Here is a 25,221-nt window from a genome sequence, read left to right as displayed (position 1 = left end):
TAGTCTAGGGAGGTAATAGGTCCTTGTGAAAGTTTAGTATCGCAACAGCAAATTCGATCAAAGTTGGGATATTTTTCAGACCCTTATCCCTAAAATTTTGATGCAATTTTCTTGAATTTTGGGTGATTCATTGTTTAATGTTTCATAATTGTGGGGGAAAAAATTGTCTTTCAATAATAATAAAAAGAAAAAAAAATTAACTATTATTTTTACATGGCTCTGATGTAGGGTTGATGTGCCACTAATGTGGCGCTAACGAGACACGTGTGTAATTCACTTCCCATTGTGAGTCTAGTATTGTAGTGTTAAGAGTGAGATTAAATTCATTTGAAAGTTGTTATGGAGTTTTTTAAATACCCGTATAATTGAAGTGGTAAAGTAATTTTTGCTACATAATTTGACATTCATGTGCAATGTACGTGTATCAAAACAAGTTTGAAATAAATAGACTTTTGGAGACTTTGATGTAATAGACTAATACTTCTATAATTGATTTTTTTTTTAAAAGAGTCATTTATTATTACACCTCACTTTTAAGTCTATTTAACTCCCCTGTTAAATTAGATTAGAAAGTGGACAGACAAAAGAATGTCAAATTCTGCCTCTTTGATCTTTATGACTCTCATCTATTTAATTTTTCCTTCTCAGTTATGTATTCCTAATTCCATTGCCATTGTTGAATCAACTGCTCTCCCAGGTATGTTTTGTACTTGCCTTCTTCCTATTTTAATGGCTATTTGCATAGTTAATTAGTGCTAATTTATTGCTTGAAATCAATTAGTAGTATTGTTATGTGTTTTTACCTCAAATGTATATGTGTTTACGAGTATAATGAAACGCACCCAAGAGTGTAGTTTAGTGGTCAATGAACGTCTCAGGTTCAAATTCTACTAGAGAAGAAAAAACCCTAATTAAGTGATTCTTGACGAAGGCTTATTAAACAAGTTCTAATCTTCAGGTTTTTCCTGGATAATTAGTGGAACTAGTTGAGCTGCGTGAAAGCTGATTCAGAGACCTTGGGTATCAAAAAATGTCTTTGGAAACTTTCTCCTTTAGTCAAAAACGACTCAGCAGACATCAAGGTCTCTTTCTAAGAGAGTGAGACTTTTGATTAGAATACTTGGTCAATAGAAAGGCTTATGTAGTGGCGGAACCAGAAATTTTAATGAAGGGATTCAAAAATATTGCAAATACTCCACAAATGGGTTCAAAATTGTGATGTAAATCATTTTTTGAACTTTTAGGTCGAGAGGATTCAAAATTTATTTATGTACAAATACGACTTGTAATTTTTCCTATTTCCTCAATATAATTCGAGGAAGGAGATACAATTAAACCCCTTTCATTTGTTGTGGCTCCCAACTGGTAAAATCTAGCCATGGAGTGTTTTTGGTCCTATTCACTATCATTCTCATTACAACAACAACTGTGCCTCAATACAAACAAGTCGGGGCTGGCTATATTGACCTTCACTGACCATGTTTATCCAATCAAATTCTTCTCAATTCTCAAGCCAATGTTATATAAAATGAAAAATATAAAGATAAAAATTATTAGAAGTTATCTATACTTCCTACTTGCGTAATAATATTAGGTGTAGGTGTTTTGAGACACACCCGTTCTCGTTCATAATATTAGTTTGTTCCTTCCTTGTACATCCGTCTATGATGGGTGCAAATATAGAAACCTGACAACAAATAGACAAGGGAATGGATGCACTACACCTATGTTTGTTGGGTTTTGGCATTGAGTTTGTGTGAATAATGAGAAATGATGGGAGCTCTTTAAAATTTTGAGAAGTACCCAGGGTGAGGCTGGGGGCGGGTGGAGTATGTATACGACGAATGCAGAAAAGAGAGAAACACACACACAAAAAAGAATCTACGCAAGTAAGGAACTTGTCAATGATAATAGAAAGTGATTGGAGATCTTTGAAACATAGGAAAGTATTCGGGGAAATTTATTGCGTGGAGTAAGGCGAATGCGGAAATCAGAGAGGAAGAAACAAAAAGGAAAGTGAACATTGAATGTTGCGAAGTATTGGGGGCAATTTAATGTGTGGAGTAAGACAAATGCGGGAAAGAGAAAATCAAAGCATAGAAGAATCTTGTTGATGATAACAGAAAGTGATGGGAGCTCTTCGAAGCCTTGGGAAGTATCCTAGGAAATTTAATGTGTCGAGTAAGACGAACGCAGAAAAGAGAGAAAAAGAACAAACAAGAAACTTGCTGATGATAAAGGAAAGTAATAGGAGCTCTTTGAGCCTTGGGAAATATACAGGACAATTTAACACATTGAGTAATACGAATGTGGATAGGATACTGAAAGATTCCGATTTCGTTTTTAATCTCGAGAAGAACACTCACAATACGTATAAACATTCCTTGAATTTGAGAATGTTTTCAGGTAGATTAGTTGTTAAACTATTACCAAGAAATGGAGTTGCCCTGTCAAAGCATTTATTGCCATATGGGAAAGGGTCGATGGAAAGGGAAGACTTGATTCCAACTAGCTTGACAACAATCCACAAATACTCGAGAAGATGGTGTCTTTGATGGCCAATAATGGACCTCGTGCCATGCCACACAATGACAAGTATGCTACGGTGGGAAGACAAACTTGAGTTATTCCAATGCAAATGATCATTGCTTTTCACAAGGGGCTTACATAACTTTATTTGAACAATGATCCAATTTATTTTTTTTGAGGTGCTCACCGCATTAGGTAGTTGAGTGTGAGATTTTGAAAGTTGACCTTTTCTAGCTTATATGATGTCACTTCACATTCACTGTTCGAAAGTTCAATAATTCAACTTATGGACTCTATGAACCTCTATGCTTGTCGTTTTCATAAACGGTCAATTAAAAGTGAAGGTTTTCAACATTCCTTCTGGTATATAACCAATTATTTGCTTGCACCAAATGCATGTGTTTATATGTTGCGGAAGGTGAAGCTTCAGATAAGTATACTTGGTCATGACAGTTAGTATTAGTTACTCAAGTATTCTGTCTTGTTCATTGTTGTTTTCTCCTTTGTAATCTAGATTATTCTTTGCTTGTACATATCTATGTGGTTTCCATATACTAAAGAACAAATCATTTATGTATGTAGATAGGTAGGTAACCTATGTTTGACAGAGCAATCAATTTGATATGTGTGTCTAAGAAGAAACCTGTTGCTGAGAATGTAAATAAGAGGAGCTCTTTAAATCTTAGTAAGAATCTGGAGTAATTTAAATATTTAATGCATGGTATGAGTTGAGCACATGATTTGAGTTTGAACCCTACCACAAAAAAGGCCTGGTATTCAAAAGAGAAGGGATCCCAGGAGTCTCTAACTATGTGTCATTGACCCTCGCGGATTTCTCAGTTTTCAAAAAAAAAGAACGGATATGGACATCAATTTTTTATTTGAAGCTGTGAACATATATTTTATTGTTAGGTCAAGGGTAAAGCTGATAAACGAGAGGGGAGGAAGTCACTCAGCCAAATGATATGACCTGTTTTTTCTTATACTATTTTATAGGTGTAGCATTATTAAGTATCATGTTTCATCATTAGTTGGGCGGATCTATGCCATAAGTTATGGGTTCGGCAGTACTCAGTAGCTTTGTTTCAAACTCTATATTTGTGTCAAAAAATCCACGTGATAATTAAAATATCCCGGTCACAATTATTGTCCTGTATTAGAATCCAGAACCTATAAACTTAAAATCTTTAATTCGACTTTGACCTAAAGTTTCTCTATGGTGCAATGCTATAGGCATACTAAAAAGAAATAGTGTTATTCTGTACTGACATAAATTAGTTTTACTGATGTATTATCTTAGTTCTTTTTAATGTGATCTTCTCATAAACCTTACACTTATCTTGAGATAAAAAAATATAAATTCTTCTATACATTGAAATTATATCATATTGCCTTAAGAATTCTAGGAAAGGTGATAAATAGGACTTGTCTAATATCATTATTTGAAAGAAAGAGCTTAGGAGTTATTGTTATTTTCCATTCAACAGGTTATTATAGCCCACATATTTATGTTCATTAACTGTTATTTTCCATTCCGCAGGTTACCGCCCACAGAAAAAATCTAGTGTTGACTAAAGATTAGCACTGAAAGTTGTTTTCTTCACAAAATCTTTCTATCTGATTTAATATTAGATTTTCTAAACTGGTTTGACTTAAGACTAGCACGTTAACGTATTAAATTCTTTGACCTATTTTTTTCCTTTTTTTTTCTCTGTTGATCTATATATTTCTCAGTTCATTGAAGAACAACCTTGCATCTAACTTCCAGTTCTAGTTTGCATCTTCTCATGGGTCGCAATAAGCTTGTGATGAAGAAAATTGAGGATCCAATATCCCGTCAACAGTTCTATTCAAAGCGCAAGGATACCATTCTTAAGAAGTCAAATGAGTTGGCGGTCTTATGTGATACAGATGTTGCGTTGTTGATGTTTTCTCCAGCTGGTCAAGTGACCAGCTATTCTAGCAAAGAAAGGTTAATGGAATTTCTAGAATGATCTTTTTTGTTTGAACATTCTATATTTCCTTTATGATACAAAATGTGATATGATTTCTTTTGGTTGCTTAGTGTTGAGGATATCATGGTCCGTGCTATGAACAAGTCTGTGAATCAGCGGTATGTTTATTTCAATATGCCAGATCCATGAACTAGACTTTGCCAATTCCATTTGACTGATTATCTCAAATGTTTTTTTTTTGTTGACCCAATCCACATGATTGTTGAAGACTCATACCAAATCCAAATGAACAGGTACTAAGTTTTACACATTTTTTACTGATCAACAGCCTCTACCGGCAAGTCCTTGGAGTTTCATCTGACCTTAACATGACTTTATTTTGCAGCTTTTGATGCAGAGTCTCACACAGTCGAAATCTGAAGGCAAAATGGTTGGAAAGATAGCTATGTATGACACTCTCCTTTGGCACTCCATTTATATGTATTAGTCTATTAGTTCGTCCGAGTGGATACATGACTTCTCTCTTTCTTTTCTTTTTTTCCTTTTTTTGGTTGGTATTTTCTATGTGATTGAATAATTTTTTTCATTTTTTGCTGGGTATATTACGATGCTGATGATTGGTCAACGTGCTTTAGTGCTGAGGTAAGATTTGATGCTTCCACAATAGTGTATACTTAAAAACTCCAAGGATATATCACTTGGATAGGGTGATATTAAGCCAGTAGTTATAAGCTTATATTTGTTATTACTGAAAACTCATAACTTGATATATTTTCCATGTATTTCCATATTAGGCTCATGGGAAGAAGCTTAATGAGCTCAAAGAAACACTAATTGAAGCACAACAGAAAATAAGGTTAAAGAGTTCCTCTCTATTTCGTTCTTCTCTTTCTTTTTTTGTCGTGCATCTCTTTTTTGATATTCTATTTCTAAAAAAGGAATAATGTTTTTCTTCCTTGGATGGAGCAGGTATTACAAACCGCAAGTGGAGAATATCAGCTCAGTCCAAGAAGCTGAAGCATATGCGCAGTTCCTTCGGAGTAATATGGAACAGATTCAACAATCAAAAGTGAGCGTATCTCAAGGCTGATGCAATTTTTTACTTCTATTTCAATAAAAAATAGTAGCAGTTGGTTAGTTGAATTAGGACCGGCATGATCATGCTTTGTACTCTTCTTATCAGGCAAAACTCTTGGGTGTCCAAGGATTTCTCCAGAAAAATGAATATCCCGCGGTAAGCCATTTTTGATTGTTTCATATTTGGAAGGATGTTTAAATTTTTTACCTGCATCCAGTATGGAAAGTAACTGTTAGCATTATTATTTCTAGGTCAACACAGAGGATATGGCTGCTGCAGGTAACGAATCTTCATATTTAAATGCTTACTGGTAACTCTTTTGAGTGCTTTATATATGTTCTATTTCCTAAAGTTGTCTGTCTCTTAATTACTATCTTCAGATTGAAAAACATGAAATGTTTGAAAGAAGTCTCAGGAGGTCTTCTTTTTTTCCCACTCCACTCATTAGGAGGATCAATAGTGTTCCACTTACCCTCCAGCATGACTCGGACCCTCAATCTACCGGTTGAGGAAGTCGTTTGACCATCTGATTTGCAGTGATCTAATTCAAGTACCCCTTATATCTATCATACCATCTTAGAGAAAATTTCAGGTCAAGACCTCAGGGTCATCTAGTTTACAAAATAGGTACACAGTGTATAGGTAGTGTGTACTCTATACTAATTGAAATATCTATACTTTATACTTCAGCCATTTTTGGTAAACTAGAAGGCCGAATGATATATATATTAGTAAATATATATTATGATTTCTATGCCTCAGTCTCAAACAAGTTGATGTCGGAATCCACACTTCTTCATTTAAACTCATTTCATACCATCATTGTATTAATAAGTGAACTAGATCTATAGCAACTTTTTTTTTTAATTTTCAAACACTTGCGTGTTACTCTGCTGAAACTTGCTTCTCTGGATTTGTAGGAACCAGTAGGGGATGGCAGTTTTGAGGAAACAGGCCGGATCACGGTGGAGAAGTAGCTGCGGGTGTCCAACAGCTGCAGCAGGAATATAATTATGTTATACTACTAGTTTATGTTAAGAACTTAGTAGAATAAATAACTTGTCCCAATCAGGCAAGCAAAAGTATGAATAATGTTGCATATAGCTACTATGTAATGCAACTTTTAGAATATGACATCAAAACATAGGTATTCTGTTTTGAAATAGAAAACAGTTTGGTTTTTATTTTGGTAACTTTTGCATCCTCCTAGTTCATAATGTTTTTGTTAATTTTCTGAATCTTTTAATTAGAAACTAGACATAGTAGTAATGAAAAAACTACTTTCTTTTATTCATTTTGTAAGTGATCAAAAATTTTACTCTTCGACTTAAAAGCAATTCTACAAAAATGGACATGTTAATTATTTGAGGAGCAGAAGTTTTCTCTTAGATTCTTCAAACTTTTCAAAATGATTTTGCCTATAAAAATGTAATTTAAGGTACTTTTATATAGTATTGGATATGATAATACATCTTATTAACTCTCTCGTTCCCTCCACTTCAGTAGAAGAACTTTTGTAATTGTGGAGTGAGAATTTTAACAAGGGGATTCGAAAAATTTGCAAGAATTCCACAAACGGGCTCAAAATTGCAATGTAAAACGATTTTTGAACCAGCGTTGGCGCTATAATGAAAGCTTTTCTTTGATCAGTGGGCATGAAAATTTTATATAATTGGTAAATACTAGCCATGAAATGTTTTTGGTCCTTTCCACTATCATTCTCATTGCAACAACAACTATGCCTCAAGAAGTTGACATAGTAAGGAACTTGTTGATGATAAATAGAAAGTGATTGGAGCTCTTTTACACTTTGTGTGGATCATTGTTACCCAATGTTTCATAATGTATTGTATTGTATCGTACTCTATCGTACTGTATTGTATGGTAGATACAATGTTTGGCTAGACTATATTGTTTGTTGTTGTTTAATAACATTTTTATTGTTTTGGTTTGACTGTATCGTATTGTATTGTAATTTATAAATTTACTAAAAATATCCTTAATTATTCTAGGGTATGAGGTTTGACTGAAATTAAATAATATAAGATAAATGGTAAAATAGTATTATGAAATATTATGTAAAGATATAATTGGAAAAAGAAATTAAGTAACAATGGAAACACACCAAATTGGTTGTTCCATAAAATGAGGGTTTTCATTATTACGTAACAACGGAATTTAATAATACAATACAATACAATACATTTTAAGTAACAATCAAAACAAACATTGTAGGTATAGTAACGATATAATACAATACAAAGGGTAACAATGATCCAAACAGAGTGTAAATGTAATATCCTATTCTGAAATAAGGGCATATATGCCATTTTAGTATTAAAAAGAAATAGGAGACAAATTGTTTATTTGACCAAAAAGTATTTTTGAAAAAAAAAATACAAACAAAATGAGAGGAAAGGCTGCAACCTGGCAGCAAACAAAAAAAAAAAAGAAAAAAAAAGAAACCTAACCCTATTCCTTTAATTCACGTAGCAAGAAAAGGGAAAATCTTTGGAGTCTTTGTTGAAGGATTCTGTGGCGGCTATTTGTGAAAAAGCGAGAAGGAGGAAGAAAATCATGGATCTGCCTTTCCATTCGAGTGAAGCTAAAGGTGTTGGAAGATATTTAATTGAGAGAGATAGAAGTGGTAGGTAACTTTTCTGAACTTAACTGAACTTAAAGATTTATATTTGTAGATTCCATGACTATAAAATTAGGATTGTAAGAGTTTAAGAAAATAAGGGTTAAAGAGATAGATGAACCTGTTAAATTCTTGGAATTCGAGTGGGTACCTTAGATGATAAGACTAAGCTCTTGTATTTCGGCATCTATGAAAGGAAATAGACGAACAGTAAGATTATATTAGTTTATTTCAATGTGATACTAATCCAGATAACACTGTTTTGTGCGATTTAAGCCCCAATTAGGCGACTTGGCAGATGAGTCAGTCATGAAAGGGCTGGGTTTAACTATAGTATGGATTACCTTAAACGAAGAAACTAACACGAAATTGATATGAACGTGATTATAGATTGATTGAAGGGAGCCATATGGATTGCTTGCGATGACAAGTTTGGTATTTCTACACGAGTACTGTGAATAGTAATCTTACCACAATTTGTATTTCACAAATTTCATGATTTTTACATGGTTTATAAAGTAAATGTGTTACCGACTGCTTGAACTTGCATGTGGGACAAGTCTTTTACTTGATATGATATTGAAAAGATTATTTGAGATGATCTCATTTTTTACAAGATATAATTACTGTTATTGAAAAGGTTTTACACTTATTTGAGAAATAGTGTTTTGATAGGTGATTGTTAAACTTTGAAATGATATGATTTGATAAGATTTAAATGCCCTGTTCGATTTTGAAATGCTTCTACCAATTACAAGAAAAGTATAAATGGGAGTAGACCTTGATGAATCCCATAGCTAACGGCAGGTTCATTAGACCTTGTGCACCTTGTAGTTACTGATTACTGATAAAGTAGTTGCTAGTGGGAAGGTAGAACTAGTATACTGTTACTGATATCCCTCGAGTAGGGATCTATTGATATGAATATTTAACTCTTTTATGAGGAATTCACTGTTATTGGTTACTTCTTAAAGAGAAGGCCACACTGATTACATGATTCATCCTGCTTATATGAGGCATATAGGATTGAATATTGTATTGTTTCTGAAAGGGCATTATTTCATCATTTTGATTATTATACTAGCATGTTTTCTGACTTGTCCCTCATTAAAATGGTTGTGGTTAAGTATTATTACTCACTGAGCTAGCATCTCACTCCTCGCTAATTGTTTTTACAAGAGAACTCAGGTGGTATTGAAGAGGATTTCATTAACTAGAAAGTGTGATTTGGTAAGCATATGGTGAGCCTCGCATTGCTTCGCGTGGCAAGAGAACTATTGATTTGCTATGGTATTATTTAGTTTCTTCTAAAACTCTTAGAGTCGCTCCATTTTTCATTCCTTTGATTTGAGTCATGATTAGTCCTTCGTATTGTAGTCAAGTGACTGGTTTGGAACTTCCTTTTTCGTAATTTGGAGATGAATTGGTTTTATTGCATGACAATTAGATCATTGATGGATATTATGTGGTGGCTTATAGTTGCTATTGGTTGTGTTGTGAATTTCTGAGACAGGGAAAATTCAGTATAGGCCTAAAAACAAAGGAAACTCTACCCGATTTTCTGTAGATTTATGTTAAGGCTTGCTTTGGGATTCTTTCCCCTTAGCGCCGGTCATGGACCTAATTTGGGTCGTGACATTAAAACATTGGAATGTATCAAAACAAACTAGAAACTTCTTGATGATAATGGAAAGTGAACACTGAATGTTGGGAAATATTGGGGGCAATTTAATGAGTGGAATAAGACAAATGCGGGAAAGAGGAAATCAAGGCAAAGAAGAAACTTGTTGATAATAAAAAGTAATGGGAGCTCTTTGAGCCTTGTGGAAGTATCCAGGACAATTTAACACGTTTAGTAATACGAATGTGGCAAAGAAGTGGAATTACAATTTAGAAATATTAGGAAAGGAGTGAAAAGAAAGACATCTTCCTGCATCCAATATGCACAAATGCTTGAGAAAATGCTTGATGGGATTTATTCAGTTTTGATGATTGACAAAGAATGATGAAATACGTCAGTCAACATGGTCTAAAGGTACACTGACACGAGCAATTGAATTCGGACAAGCTTTTAAAATGAATAAAGACAACAGAAATCAAGAAATGAATAATGCAATTTCATGATAAAACTCAAGGAAACAAACAAGTGATGAATTGAAAAGAAAGAATCAATGAATTTGATTTGAAGAGTCTAAAGAGGCAAGGAGTTTGAATTGAAGAAGGAGTACTCACTTGAAGTAGAACTCTAAGTCGAGAGATTTTTAAGTCAATGTGGAGTTTGAAGTGAAGTATAACTCTATGAAGAATTGCGCTTAAATATAGATGAATTTGTTCAAAATATGTGTGCACTTATCGAGCAAAAAGGATAATTGAAAAAATTGACTTCGTAAGTGTTACCAGCAAATTGAAGGAACACATCGAAAAACTTGGTCCTATTAGAGTTAATGCATTGTGAGTTTTTCTTTGTTATTGAGTCTTGATGTAATCTTAGTTCAGGGAGTTGTAAACTGAATTAAGAGTGTTGTCTTCAAGTTGGGATAGCTCGAAGAGTTGGGAACACATACCTTGGAGATTTGTGTTGAAGTTTAGGAATTAGAGTTAGTTCCTAGGATTGCAAGAGTTGTAATCTGAATTTATAAGTTTAGGAATCAGAAGTTCCTAGGATTGCAAGAGTTTGTAATCTTAAACTGTTAAGGCTCATTGATTCAGTGAAGTTGGAGTCAAATCCTATAGGGGTACAGTTCATGATTTTTTACACCTTTTGAGTTGGGTACAGTTCATGATTTTTTACACCTTTAGAGTTGGGTATTCTCCACGTAAAAATATTGTGTGTTTTTTACTTACTATTCTTACTGCTTTATTTGAACATGTTAGGCAACCTCTTTTACACTAAGATGAAAAGTTAAGTTAGTAGTTGAACTTTAGGTCGTGTAAAATATCAATGCTAATTTTGACGGCAACTTGGAACCTTGCAAAACAACCATATATACATGATACATTGGGAAGACAAGTTTTTGTTACTTCAATTCGAAAGACAATTTCTTTTTTTTTTTATGACAAGGGAAACCCGCAGTCGCTACCCTTTGGGTGCGCACAGGGTAAAACCCCCGCTCCTATGCAATAGCTCGCAAACCACATAGGAGAGGTAACCCACACTAGGCAAGCCTGGTGCGACGAGCTCGACCCAAAAGGCAAACCCCTTGCTTTCGCTGGCAAGGGGTTTCGAACTTGAGACCTCCAACATGGAAGTCCCAAGCTCAAACCACTGGGCCACTTCGAAGGGTAATTCGAAAGACAATTTCTTTTAAGAAGGGAGTTAAGATAACACTCCTTTGAGTAGTAAATCCGTGAAGGTTGAGGTTTACTAACTTTTATGATTTTCTCAGTTCATATTCAATAATCTAAAGCTTGTCTGTTTCAGTCATGACTAAATAAAAGAGAAGAATTTTTTGGGTTAACCATTCAGTATTAGTTGATACTGGATTCTACGTATCATGATCAAAGGATGTATTGAAAAAGTTTTGGGCTATAATTTGAATAGGTATATGAAGAACCAAATTTATGGATTGCCTCCGGGGGGTTTGGTATAGTGGTAAGAGCACCGCATGTTATGTATGAGTTGAGTGCACGATTCAAGTTTGGATGAACCCTACCACAAAAAAGCCTGGTATTTAAATAGAAAAGTGTAGTATGATAGACCTATTATCACAAGAGTGTCTAACCATGTGTCATTGGCTCTTGAGGATTTCTCGGTTATTAAGAAGGATAAGGCACAAGTACCCCCTAGATTATGGCCGAAATTCCATAGACACACCTTTACTAAACTAGGTTTTATTACCCGCAAACTCATTTGTTTTGTAATTTTATACACCTTTTGGCTTACATGGCACACTCTGTGACTCCACATAGTTAAGGCGTGTGGGAGATGCTTGGATGCCACGTAAGCCAAAAAGGTGTATAAAATAACAAAAAGGGTTAAAAAAAAAAAAAAAAAATTGGGGGGGGGGGGGTAATAGAACCTTAATTTAGTTAAGATGTGTCTCTAAAATTTTGATCATTGTCTAAGGGATACTTATATCTTATCCCTATTAAGAAAAAGAACAATATATGGACATCAAAATATTTCCTAGAAGTTGTGAACATATATTTTATGGTTAGGTCAAATGATATGGACCTATTTTTTCTCATAACTATTTTATTGTTGTAGAGTTATTAAGTATCATGTTTCATCATTAGTTGGGCGGATCTTCCTTATAAGTTATGGGTTCGGCAACACCCAGTAGCAGAGCTGTAACAAGGGTCGGCCTAGACCCGACCAAGCCTCGCGGGTCAAGAAATTTGAAGGGCTAGGACAGATCGGTCCTTCATTTGGAAGGGCCTGAAAATGCTTAACCCAACCCTAGAAGAGGGCCGAGGGTTGGAGCGGGCTAGCCCTTTTTTTTTCTTTTTTCATTTTTTTTCTTTTCAAACAATGGTGTTGTTTCAATAACACTAGCAAAAGAATCTAGTGTAATTAGTATGTATCTCGCATATCAAATACGCGAGCGAGATAAGAGAGTGACAAGCAAGATGGGAGGAGGCGAGGGCGTGAGATTTGTCTATGTATCCTAGGTACATGCGAATTTACTTGGATAGAGTGTATCTAGAACAAATTAATCTAATTTTGAGTCCATATATTTTGAGATACATGTATCTGGACGTACCAAAAATCTGGTAAAAATCATAATATTACAACATAGCGTGTATTTAAGTATTAAATTATATACTAGTGAGATATTGTAAGTTACCCTTAAATAAAAAGTTTTGGCCCATGGGCCGACCCCGATCAAGCCTCAAGGGCCAAGAGCCTATATTGGCCGAGCTTATAAGCCCTAGTTTTAAATGGGCTTGAAAAATCCTATCCCCACCCTACCCCAATAACGGGTTGGGTTGGGCCGGCCCCGTGGGCTTAGCTCGTTTTGATTTTAACTCTATATTTGTGTCAAAAATTCACATAATATGTACAACTAATATATCCCGGTCCCAATCATTGACTTGTCTTAAAATTCAGAACCTATAAACTTAAAATCTTTAATCCAACTTTGACTTAGATGTCTTGGGTTTTTTTATGGTGCAATGTTATAAATTTGTTTTACTGATGTATGATTTTAGTTCTGTTTACTGTGATCTTCCCATACACCTTATACTTCTCTTCAGATATCAAAATATAAATTCTTCTGTAAGTTATAATTATATCATATACCCATTATAATTCTAGGAAAATGATAAATAGTACTTGTCTAATATCATTATGTAAAAGAAAGAGCTTAGGAGTTACTGTTATTTTCCACTAAGCAGGTTAAAGCCCACAGATTTCTGTTCATTAATTGTGTAGAAAATTTTTAGTGTTGACTAAGACTAGCGTTTAAACTTGTTTTCTTCTCAAAATCTTTTGATATGTGATTCAATATTAGATTTTCTACTCCCTCTGTCCCTAATTACTTGTCCATTTTGACAAATCAAGAAGGACAAAATTTTTTTACCTATTATACCCTCAATTTATTACTTTAAAAAAGGTAAAACTTTTTGAAAATCTTAAGTTTTTAATTCATCCACTTCATAATTAATAGGGGTAAAATGGTAAACTCACTATGTCAATTATTGTTTTCTTAATAGATGTGCCAATTCAAAAGTGGACAAGTAATTGGGACAGAGGGAGTATTAGATTGTAAGTGTTTTGACTTACAAATAAGTCAATACATTAAATGCTTTGACTTTTTTTTTCCTTTTTTTTTTTTTGTTGATCTATATATTTCTTAGCTCATTGAAGAACAACCCGGCATCTAACTTCCAGTTCTAGTTTAATTTGCATTGTTCCATGGGTCGCACTAAGCTTGTGATGAAGAAAATTGAGGATCCAACATCCCGTCAACAGTTCTATTCAAAGCGCAAGGATACCATTCTTAAGAAGTCAAATGAGTTGGCTGTTTTATGTGACGTTGATGTTGGTCTTCTAATGTTTTCTCCAGCGGGTGAAGTGACCAGCTATTCTAGCAAAGAAAGGTGAATGAAATTTCTACAATGAACATTCTACGTTTCGTTTATAGTACATAATTTCATATGATTTGTTTTTTGGTTGCTTAGTCTTGAGGATGTCATGCTCCTTGCTATGAACAAGGCTGGCGAACTGAACAAGCGGTATGCTTATTTCAATATGCCAAATCCATGAATTAGACTTTGCCAATTCTAGTTTAACTGACCATTGATCTAATTTTATTTTATTTTTGTTGAAGATCTCCTGAAAATCCAAATGAACAGGTACTAAGTTTTACACATTGATCAGCAGCCTCTTCCGATAAGTCCTTGGAATTTCATCTGACGTTTTATTTTGCAGCCTTTGACGGAGATTCTCACACAATCAAAACATGAAGGCAAAATGGTGGAAAAGATAGCGATGTATACCACTCTCCTCTTGCACTCTGTGTATATATGTATTAGTCTATTAGTTTGTCAGAGTAGATACATGACTTCTCGAGTTTATTTCTTTTGCTTTTTTGTATGGTATTTTCTACATGATTGAATAACTTTTGTCTCTTTTGTTGGGTATTTTTACGATGCTGATGATTGATCAACGTGCTTTAGTGTTGAGGTAAGATTAATATGTAGAAAGGGAATCACCTTCCGCCAAAATTTGTTATTACTGAAAACTCGTAACTTGATTTATTTTTTATGTATTTCCAAAACAGAGCCATGAGGAGAAGCTTAATAAGCTTAAAGAAAGGCTAAGTGAAGCACAACAGAAAATAAGGTTGAAGAGTTGCTCACTCTATATTTCCTTCCTGTCTCTCTTTTTTGATATTTTAAAAGATTTCCCTCTTTTATAATGATTTTTTCTGTTGGATCGGGTAGGTATTACGAACCACAAGTGGAGAATATCAACTCTGTCCAAGAAGCTGATGCATATGAGAAGTTCATTAGGAGTGCTATGGAACTAATTCAACTATCAAAAGTGAGCATATCTTGCAATTTTTACTTCAATTTCTTAGGACTAGTTGAATTAGGACTGGCATGATCATGTTTTGTACTCTTTTTACCAGGCAAAACTCTTGGGTGGCCAGGAATTTCTCCAGAGAAATGAAAATGTTGCGGTAAGACATTTTTGATTGTGTCATGTTTGGAAGGATGGTTAACTGCTTTTCGAACATCCATTATGGAAAGTTAACTGTTTGCATTGTAATTTTTAGGTGTCTTCTGTCAACGCAGAGGATATGGCTGCTGCAGGTAACGAATCTTCATATTCAAATGCTTAGTGGTAACTTTTTGAGTGTATATGTGGTGTACACTCCGGCCATTTTTGGTAAACTAGATAGCCAATTGGTATATATATTAGTAAATATATACAATAACTTTTATGCCTTAGTCTCAAACAAGTTGATGTCAGAATTGGCACTTCTTCATTTAAACTCAATACCATCATCATACCAATCTGCGAACTCTATAGCCACTTTTTTCCCAAACATTTGCATGCTGAATTAGATTACACAAAGGAATCTACTGAATCTTGCTTCTCTGGATTTGTAGGAACCAGTATGGGACGGATGTATTGAGGAAACAGGCCGGATCGCGGCGGGGAAGTAGCTGTGGGTGTCCAACAGCTGCAACAGGAATTATGTTATACTAGTTTATAGGTTAAGAACTTGGTAGAATAAATAACTTCCCCCTATCAGGCAAGCAAAAGTATGAATAATGTTGCATTTGTCTATTGTGAATGCAACTTTTAGAGTTCTTGTATGGCATCAAAACATAGGTATTGTGTTTTGAATTAGAAAACAATTTGGTTTGGTTTCGATAATTTTTGCATCCTTCTAGTTCATAAGGTTTTTGTTAATTTTCTGAACCTTTAAATTATAAGCTAAACATACGAGAGTGATCAATAGATCTTAATTCTTCAACTTAAAAGTTATATATACTACAAAGAAAAGAATGTGCATGGTAATCAATAAACTGAATTTTTATGTCATGTAGATTTGGACTCGCACTAAATAATGCAGAATCGAATAATCGACTAAATAATCAAATATCTTTTTACGACATGGTAAATTATATTTATCGTGTAAATATTCACTTACACTTATGTGAATATAAATAAATCATTTCTTCAAATTAATAAGGTAATTTATATACTTATGTCTAACAAAAATAGATATATTTGATTTCATGATTTACAGAATTTTAATCTAATTACAGAAAATAAAGTAAAATATGATTAATTACATAAATCTTTGACCATCCCTTGGTTGACCAAATTTATGGTCATTTCATCCCACAAGGAACAGCTAATTAGTTCAAAGTTATTGTTACAACATCTTTGTTTTTTCCTTATTATAACTTTGGTAAAGAGAACTAAATAAAAGGAGAAGAAATATTATCACTATTAGTTTAGATAAGTCTTTCCACAAATAAAGTACAGAAATCAGACAAATATATTTGTATCATAATGTATAGTCAGTGTATAACTCATTTATAGGTAAGTTATATTCAGTTTTTTGAATGTATCATAATGTATAATAATTATTTATTATGACTTTTGACTATTTTTTATGTAAACACTATATGACTATATTTATTGTAAACAAATTACTTTATTTTATATATTTGAAACTATCTCTAAGAACTTTATCACATTTGAATCAAAACTTTGAGGCGACTATTATTGCACAACTCGGCATCAGCATTTTCCAGGCTTATACCAAATCTCCCATAGGACTATAGTGTGGCCTTCTTTTTTTTCTTTACATACTTGAGTTTGTAGAGAGTAGCAGAAGAAAAGTATAATCGATGAAACTTCTGCTAGCCCAAGATCGTTAACTAAGATCGAAAGATTCAACTAAAGAAGAGAAAGTTAGAAGGGAGAGAGAGTATTTTGGATAAAAAGAACTTTGTTATAGAAAAAAACTATTTGATTTGAGTTGTTCTTGGGTTGATTACAAATGTCTAATGTCGCCCCTATTTATACTTGTATAGAGATGCTTCTAGAAATTATTCTAGATATATGATATATCTACAAGAAATATCTAGATATCCTTATCTTCTAACTATGTAACAAGAATCTAGATATTTCTATACTTTACTGTAAAAATCTAATTATCTAAAACATCTAGATTTTTCTTTAGTATAAATATCAAAGACATTTACTCTACAAAATTCTAGAAAATTCTTCTAAATATCGAAGATATTTTTTGTACATTCAAAAAATCAACTTTAATTTTTCATAGAGTTTGATCATGAAATTTGATCAAATTATAAAAATTCAATCTTGAAATATTTTCAATGAACTAGTTTCGAAATTTCCACTCACAAAACTTTTTTTAAATTTTTTTTAAGTAAGATAAAAATATGAAAGGAAAAATAAAACCTTTCTTTAAGTTCAAGATAAATTTTAAAAAGGCCAAATTTCAAATCAGGTGTTCTGCCCCCTCTCTTATCTCAACTTTGTTCTCTGCACGTTTTTCCTAAAAATATGTATAAAAAAAATTTGCCTCCGAAAAAAAATGAAATATTCCAACAAACAAAAATCCCAACTTAGAATTTGACCCAAAAAAGTAGAAAATCTGAGAGTTTTTCTAAATAAAACTTGAGGGAACCTCTTAAAATAGAATTCTTGATCATACATAGAATTCATCTCTTTCTTGAACCTTTGCTAAATCATTCTTTTTCTCTCTCACTATTTGTTACAACAGAAACCAAAATTTTGCATTTTAAAAGCTAAAGATACAATTTTTATGTGCATACATATACATTTTAGGTGTAAAAATTGAATCTTTTAGTGTTTATAGGGGCCACAATCCATCTGATTTATATATATACATTTGTATTGTAATATACATTTGTATATATATTTCAATTCTCTCTTTTAGCTGAGAATTCTTTGAATTGGATTAAAAATAGAAGGTTTTATGGTTGTTTCTTGGATTGCATTGGGTGTTTCTTGAGAAAAAAAAGGGGGGGCTGTTGAATACATGCCAAATGCAATTAAAAGAAGGTCAGAAAATGGGATGATCAATATTATAATGGGAAGGGTAGCCTATGTGTTTAGTTTTGTTGCTTTGATTTGTCTTTGGGCAGCAAGAGATTCAGAAGGGAAAAGGAAGTTTCCTGGAAGCAATTTAGACTTAGCTGGTCTTTGGCAGGGTCCTGTGATAGACGAAGACACGGTATGGATTTCATTTCACTTATATTCATATGGAGATGAATGTAATGTGCATTCATAAAATGTGTTTAGATATGAGTTGCTTGATGTATATGTTCTATGCATTTGTCTGCTGATAGCTAATTACTATTTTCCGATGAGTATTAGCAATGTCGTTGAAATTTGAAGTAGCTATTTCTAAAAGCTTAAGTTTTTAGATTAGATGGTCATACACTTTGATATGGTATCAAAGTAGGCAGACGTCCTAGTAATCGAATTTCCCAGCAACCTATTATCTAAAAGAATTTCCATGTGTTTGGACCATGAAAAAGTAGCAGGCTTGCACGTGGTAGGGGCATGTTGAAAATACAATTAAATAATAAAAGTGTGTTCTCTTTCTAACAGCTAAGGTTTTAGATGAGATGATCATAGTCTTCAACAACTTTCATAAGAGGTTAACTTTTGGATTATGTAAATGAATTTGTGTTTTCGATTAAGAGTGGGATTTAACCAATTTGGTCTTTGCCCACAACCAACAAATATGGGCTTAGGAGTCTATGCCAATGTTTTTAAGGTTTTTCATTTCCAAAAGTTCAGAGACTTAGTTGTTACCTAAGTTGTGCGGACTCTTCACTTTCGATGCCGAACCCATGTCGGCAGTGGTGGACCCAGGATTTTTGCTCGGGGGGTTCAAAGTGTAAAAAAGAAAGTTCAGGTGGTAATGCAAGTGCGCGGTGAGAAAAAATTATATATACTACTGATTCTCCAAAAATACACTACTTTTGGAGAATCCAACACACACCCGTTGACATTTTTGAAGAGTCCGGGCAACATAAGACTAGTTGTAAAAATGGCTGAAATTTGGAGGTTCATAGGAAACAAGAATTAAATCTGTATTTATAACAAAGACAATGAGAAAGGATCTCTTCTAATCCACCTTGGAACTAAAATACTGGTGTTTTCCTGAAATCAGTAACCTTTTCAACCTATTCCTTTAAACATATATGTATTGCATCAAAGGTGTTTTCCTCGCACCGGAATTTTGAAGATCATTGTGCAAGAAAACTGGAGTCACCTTTCTGTTTCCCCAAACCAGCCTAGCATGTAAATCTGTATTCCCAAGCTGTTGCTTTTATCTAGCAAAATCTCTTGCTTTGTATCTTATTCCAACTGGAATAAATGGAAAAAATTCTGACACGCTTTTGTAGTCCAGTTTTCTTTATCTGGATTTGGACAGTCAATTACATAGGCTAACAAGTTTCAATGCTACCAGTTTAGTTGTTGAATGTTCTGATTTACTGTGCATATAATGTAGCCATCAAATTTGAATTATCAAAAGATGCAAGATGGAGAAGCATCTGTTGCATAATAGTGAAACAAAAACAACTTTATATTAGTATATAGAATTCATTTCTCTAACTTAGTTCTTGCCTTGTCAGAATACTATAACTTGATGATCTTCTGTATGCAGGCCGAGCAAGTATGGATTCATTGCAGGGAAGAGTTAGAAGAGGGTACCGAAGCTGCAAGGTTTCTGGAATATTATATTCAACAGACAGCAACAGGAAGTTACAGTTACTTAAAACAGGATATAGCTTTGTTGAGAAAAAGAACCTTACAAAAGGCTATTGAAGATTTGCCTCCCCGAGAGAAGCAGATTTTGTTGCAGTGCTTAAGAAGGAAAAATGTTCCAAGTCATATTTCTGATAGTGACGATGCATCCAGTACTTGGTTTAGCAAGTACGAAGAGCTTTTCTCACAATTGTCAAGTGTTCCCAGGAGGTACCTAAGAAAAAGAAAGAATCCATTTTTGCCAAAAAAAAAAGCTCTAAGAAAAAGAAAGAAATCATTTTTGCCAAAAAAACATGCTCCAGTTCCGTCTCCCGCTCCATCTCGCCCTGCAACTGTTCCGTCTCCCGCTCCATCTCCTCTCCCTGCAACTGTTCTGTCTCCCGCTCCCTCTCCAGGTCCTGCAGCAGTTCAAATGCTCGCTCCGTCTCCAGGTCCTGCAATTGTATCACCAGTTTATGCTCCAGTTCCTTCTATTGAAGTGCCCACTAGCTCTCCTCCAACTGTGCAGCCTCCTTCTCCAGTTATAAAACCTCCTGCAAAGCCTCCAAAACATCAAACTCACACCAATTCTTCAACACCTTTACCTGTTAATCCTCCAGATAAACCGCAAAATGGTCCTAATTCTCAGGGAGATAATCAGCAGCATCGAAATTATTTAATTGCTGCAGTGGCTGGATGTTCTGTTGCAGGAATTGCCTTTTTAGCTCTGTTAATATTATGTGTTAAGAATAAGAAGAAAGAAGTAGCTCCAGATGATGGGAAAAGGGGTGGGAAACCGCCTCTGAATTCGACTGCAGGTGTCTATTTGCTGCTATATAGCATGATGGTTAATTAATCTCAGTGTATCATTCTTTTCATTACATTTCAGTAATTTGTATGATCTGTGTTGCCAGGTGCTTCTCTAAATTTCATGAGTGCATCTGCTGTAAATGACGCTGATCCTCATAATTCTTCCGAAGCAGACGTGGAACTGTCAAAATCTGAGATGAATGCAACTGCTCATGCACCATTACCGCTTCCTCCAGGAAAATCTGCACCTCCACCTCCACCTCCACCTCCGCCTCCTGGTCCTCCACCTCCTCCTCCTAAACCACCTGCTCCGAGCCCACCTCCACCTCCAAAAGCTCGCCCTCCTAATCCACCAAAACCTGGTAATTTGCCAAAGCCTTTACCTCTTGGAGCACATCAGAGAGGACGTTCTTCTGAGGCCGGGGGAAGTGGCTCATTGGGTGAATCTGGTGCTCCAAAAACAAAATTAAAACCATTCTTTTGGGACAAGGTTCTTGCTAACCCTGATCACTCTATGGTTTGGCATGAAATAAAAGCCGGCTCATTCCAGTAAGTTTTGCACTGGTCTTGCTATTTACTTTGCTCGTGCGAGAGCTAAACTGTTTCTGCTTTTACCATTCTGATTGCTGAATTTTATTACAGGTTTAATGAGGAGATGATGGATTCTTTATTTGGATATATACCAGGAGACCAAGGGAAAGATGATCGAAGAAAAGCTTCCTCATCCTTTGATCAAACCTCACAGTATATTCAGATTATTGATCCTAAGAAATCACAAAATCTAGCAATTCTTCTCAAAGCCTTAAATGTGACAACAGAAGAAGTTTATGATGCTCTCGAGGAGGGTAAATCTCTCTCTCTCTCTCCCCCTATGGTGGCTGTATGAATCCTTTTAGAAATTCCATTCAATTTGGTCCATTTCATTCCAGTACTTAATATTTTCTTAAAGGACAATTTTTGGATTAATACAAGAAGACTGCCCATCTCACATTGATCCCTACTTTGATATATATGTCTCTAACAAAACTAATAGGCTCTTGGCTAACACCTAACCTGTGCGTATAACATCAATAAGTTAGCATAATCCTGACTAGTTGGTATCACCTATATAAATCATTTGCTTCATTTTGTTCTATTCTTAACTACGTCCTCATTGATTTCGAGAAAATGTAGGGCTAACTTTCCTACATATGGTTTTAGGCTTACCTTGTTCTCTTTTGGAGCCTGAATTTATCATATTTTTTCTCCTGTGAAGGTACATTTGGGAGTCTATGTATGACATGCTAAACCATCTCACTTGACCTTTTCTAATTTTATCCTCTACATGTGATACTTGCAACTCTCTGTCAGATGTGTTTATTTTATCTTTTCAAATTTTGTACAACTGCATTTCTACAACGCTCAGATTGTGGATATGTTGGACCTTTGCAACCCAACATTCACTTCCATATAACATTGATAGATATCTTCCAATCTCATAATTTTCTAGTAACACCCCTCTGTTTCAACCTTTTATATTTTAAAGTAAATGTGATACATGTTCATTTATCATGACATTCTCCTGGAAAAGTGAACATGCTTTTGAATTAAATCGGCATCTTGACATCCGCACATGCTGTGTTTACTCTTGTGTTTAAGGGAAAGAAAAAGTCCCATCTAAAATTTTCATTATCTGTGTTGCAACATGTCAACGATCACCTAGATACCAATCGCAAAAGCTTAAAGGGATGAAAAGACCAGTTAGAAGAAAATGTAATCTTTGAATGATAGCATATGCTTATTTTGTTACAACTGGATACATTGAAAAGCATATCCTAGACTCCACTTCATCTTGCAAAATAAAATGTAGCAAAGTTTGTAGAGCATGAAATTAATTGGAAAACTATGGTATTACTTCAGTCATTTACATTTGGTAAGGTACTTATTTGATTCGCTGATTTTTAAAAGATGCAAACAATCCCAAGGCAAACATTGAAGTTTCACGATGATAAAAATTCCCTTATTGTCATGTACCTTGCCACACACAATTGATCTTAACTGCTATTAATATTAAGTCGTGAAAAATCTGACGTCTATCTAATTACTCAAGTCTCTTATCAGGTAATGAGCTGCCTCCTGAACTCATAAGAACTCTCTTGAAGATGGCACCAACAATGGACGAAGAACTAAAACTCAGATTATTTGCTGGAGACATTTCTCAGCTCGGTCCTGCTGAACGTTTTCTTAAGTCCATGGTTGCAATTCCATTTGCCTTCAAACGGATGGAAGCATTGCTGCTCATGTGTTCTCTTCAGGAAGAAGTTTCTTCCATTAAAGAGTCCTTCGCGACCTTAGAGGTAAAGTGTAAAGTTTCTTATAATTTGATGGTTGCAGTTTAGGGTGAATTTTTTTTGTTATTCTGCTTTGGCCTCAGTTTTTAACTGTCGATTCTGTGCTTGGTGGTTTGCCAACTATTCATACATGAACTCAGATAAGAAAAGAAAGCAAATAACGGTGTTTATCTGGGTGAAGAGTTTAAGAAAGGAAGATTTTGAAACTTGTGATCTAAAACAAGTCAGACGTTTATATGTCTAGAAATCGTCTCATTAAGGGTAAAATGGGAAGTTTATAGATTACATTAATTCTAATTATAGAAAGGTATTATTCTTTATGGAACAAACAAAAAAGGAAAGTGTGCCACATAAAATGGGACATGGGGAGTAACATATATGTGGTGTACATCATGTGACTGAGATATCATCTCTGGAGTATCATCCCCTTTGTTAAAAAGTGAGAACAATAAGAAAACAAATAAAGGAAATCAACCGTTCTTTTAGATTATTAGTGGCAAAAAGTACGTAGACATTAGACTTTTCTTAGTGAAGGGGAGGGGACCATTTCTTCGTGTAATTTATAATCAACAGAAATATAACAGTTAGTTGGACTTACCCGATTTTTCTTCTTAGATTCTTGGTTTCTCACCTTTTATATTAACATACGGAATTTTTCAATTGAAGGGGGTCATTTCACTTTGCATGAAATACTAAAGCTGAACGTTAAACAGTTGGGCATACTGTATCACCTGATTTTGAATTTTGATAGTGCCAGAAGATTATTTAAAATCTTTCTACCCTGAAATACCGGTATGAAGATGTGTATTGGCTAGTGATGCCAAGGGAATTATAGCCATCCTTGGGAAATTTTAGTAACTCGCAGCCTTTCGTGATAATATAGAAGAGCTTTTTACTCATCATTGTGACTTGCAGGTCGCATCTAAGGAACTGAGAAACAGCAGACTCTTCCTGAAACTTCTTGAAGCAGTTCTAAAAACTGGAAACCGCATGAACGATGGCACCTTCCGTGGTGGTGCGCAGGCATTCAAGCTTGACACACTGTTGAAACTCTCAGATGTGAAAGGAGCTGACGGCAAGACAACACTCTTGAACTTTGTAGTTCAGGAAATTATTCGATCTGAAGGATTAAGAGCAGCACGTAAATTAAGAGAGAACCAAAGTACTACCAGTGTGCAGACAGAAGATCTTGTAGAGGATCCTGCTCAGGAGTCGGCAGATTATCACCGTAACCTTGGTCTTCAGATGGTTTCTGGTTTAAGCAACGAGCTTGAGAATGTAAGAAAAGCTTCACTTATTGATGGCGAGAACTTAAGTGCAGCTGTCATGAAGCTTAGTCACTCACTAGTGAAAACTAAAGAGTTTCTGGACACTGATATGAGAAGTTTGGAGGATGAAAGTAAGTTCCGTGATACACTCACAAATTTTATCCAACATGCAGAACAGGAGATGACTTGCATACTAGAAGAAGAGAAAAAGATAATGTCTTTGGTTAAGAGCACAGGAGATTACTTCCATGGAAATTCAGGGAAGGACGAAGGCTTGCGTCTCTTTTCAGTTGTTAGTGATTTCTTGATTATGTTGGACAAGGCATGTACAGTGGTGAGAAACTCAACGAAGTTACCAGTTAAGACTCCTAAAAAAGGAACGTTAACATCTGCTTCCCAAGAATCCTGTCCTGAGTCTTTGCCAGACATACGTAAACAACAATTTCCTGCAATCCAGGAGCGACAGATGCACTATTCTAGTTCAGATGATGAGAGCTCAAGCCCGTAGCTGTCTGTTTAGGTATGTCTATTTGTAAAACTGAGTTTCCATGAAACTAATGTAAAGAGGGCTGATGAGTCATAACTTTGCTGTTTTGATGTGTAGGTGTCAGAGTACTTTGGAGCTAATATGGCTTGGATAATAGTCTACAGAAGTATGTATTTAACGACTATATGAGGCCTAAGGTGTGCCTCGTACGCCCCAGTTAGCGAACACATGCTCTTCGAGATAGAGGGAATAGACATTTGCTTCAATGCTCTCTTAGAGCCCTAGCACTAGTGGTAGGAAGAATGGCTATAGTATAGATGCCATAGTAGTTATTGCATGGTCTACTACAACGATCCACGGAGTTAAATCACAACCTCTCACTGTCTGTAGTCACCTTTCTCTAT

The 25,221-nt window shown here is 34.8% G+C and overlaps 3 protein-coding genes across 12 annotated transcripts; all 3 read left to right on the top strand.

Annotated features, from left to right (window-relative positions):
• The first annotated feature begins 563 nt into the window (after positions 1-563).
• LOC102582689 (agamous-like MADS-box protein AGL66) lies at positions 564-6,771 on the top strand. 4 transcript variants are annotated; one of them, XM_015314898.1, is made up of 11 exons: positions 564-697; positions 4,304-4,501; positions 4,595-4,642; positions 4,753-4,777; positions 4,870-4,931; positions 5,120-5,126; positions 5,279-5,340; positions 5,454-5,553; positions 5,668-5,718; positions 5,814-5,872; positions 6,483-6,771. In XM_015314898.1, exons 2-11 carry the CDS (start codon positions 4,317-4,319, stop codon positions 6,490-6,492), a joined length of 609 nt encoding a protein of 202 aa, XP_015170384.1. In that variant the 5' UTR covers positions 564-697; positions 4,304-4,316; the 3' UTR covers positions 6,493-6,771. The 4 variants fall into 4 exon arrangements, with proteins under 4 accessions (XP_015170384.1, XP_015170383.1, XP_015170382.1 ...); XM_015314897.1 differs by having other exon boundaries at positions 4,298-4,501; XM_015314896.1 differs by having other exon boundaries at positions 4,264-4,501.
• A 1,201-nt stretch (positions 6,772-7,972) lies between these two features.
• LOC102581253 (agamous-like MADS-box protein AGL104) lies at positions 7,973-16,055 on the top strand. Of its 7 annotated transcripts, none has more exons than XM_015314894.1 (12): positions 7,973-8,209; positions 13,859-13,910; positions 14,043-14,245; positions 14,327-14,380; positions 14,476-14,500; positions 14,577-14,638; positions 14,825-14,831; positions 14,929-14,990; positions 15,092-15,191; positions 15,280-15,330; positions 15,427-15,463; positions 15,764-16,055. In XM_015314894.1, the coding sequence occupies exons 3-12, from the start codon at positions 14,061-14,063 to the stop codon at positions 15,787-15,789; spliced, it is 609 nt and encodes a 202-aa protein (XP_015170380.1). In that variant the 5' UTR covers positions 7,973-8,209; positions 13,859-13,910; positions 14,043-14,060; the 3' UTR covers positions 15,790-16,055. The 7 variants fall into 7 exon arrangements, with proteins under 7 accessions (XP_015170380.1, XP_015170379.1, XP_006360569.1 ...); XM_015314893.1 differs by having other exon boundaries at positions 7,973-8,213; XM_015314892.1 differs by lacking the exon at positions 13,859-13,910 and adding an exon at positions 9,383-9,493 and having other exon boundaries at positions 7,974-8,209; positions 14,003-14,245.
• A 2,146-nt stretch (positions 16,056-18,201) lies between these two features.
• Positions 18,202-25,205, top strand: LOC102580908 (formin-like protein 3). Its single transcript, XM_006360503.2, has 7 exons — positions 18,202-18,396; positions 19,843-20,740; positions 20,837-21,281; positions 21,375-21,577; positions 22,833-23,068; positions 23,978-24,850; positions 24,935-25,205. Exons 1-6 carry the CDS (start codon positions 18,202-18,204, stop codon positions 24,836-24,838), a joined length of 2,838 nt encoding a protein of 945 aa, XP_006360565.1. The 3' UTR covers positions 24,839-24,850; positions 24,935-25,205.
• Positions 25,206-25,221: the final 16 nt, after the last annotated feature.

Source organism: Solanum tuberosum, unplaced genomic scaffold (assembly GCF_000226075.1).
Source record: "Solanum tuberosum cultivar DM 1-3 516 R44 unplaced genomic scaffold, SolTub_3.0 scf00313, whole genome shotgun sequence".
Classification (NCBI taxonomy): Eukaryota; Viridiplantae; Streptophyta; class Magnoliopsida; order Solanales; family Solanaceae; genus Solanum; species Solanum tuberosum.
The sequence above is the reverse complement of the archived record's forward strand: the minus strand, read 5'-3'. Positions and strand labels throughout refer to the sequence as shown.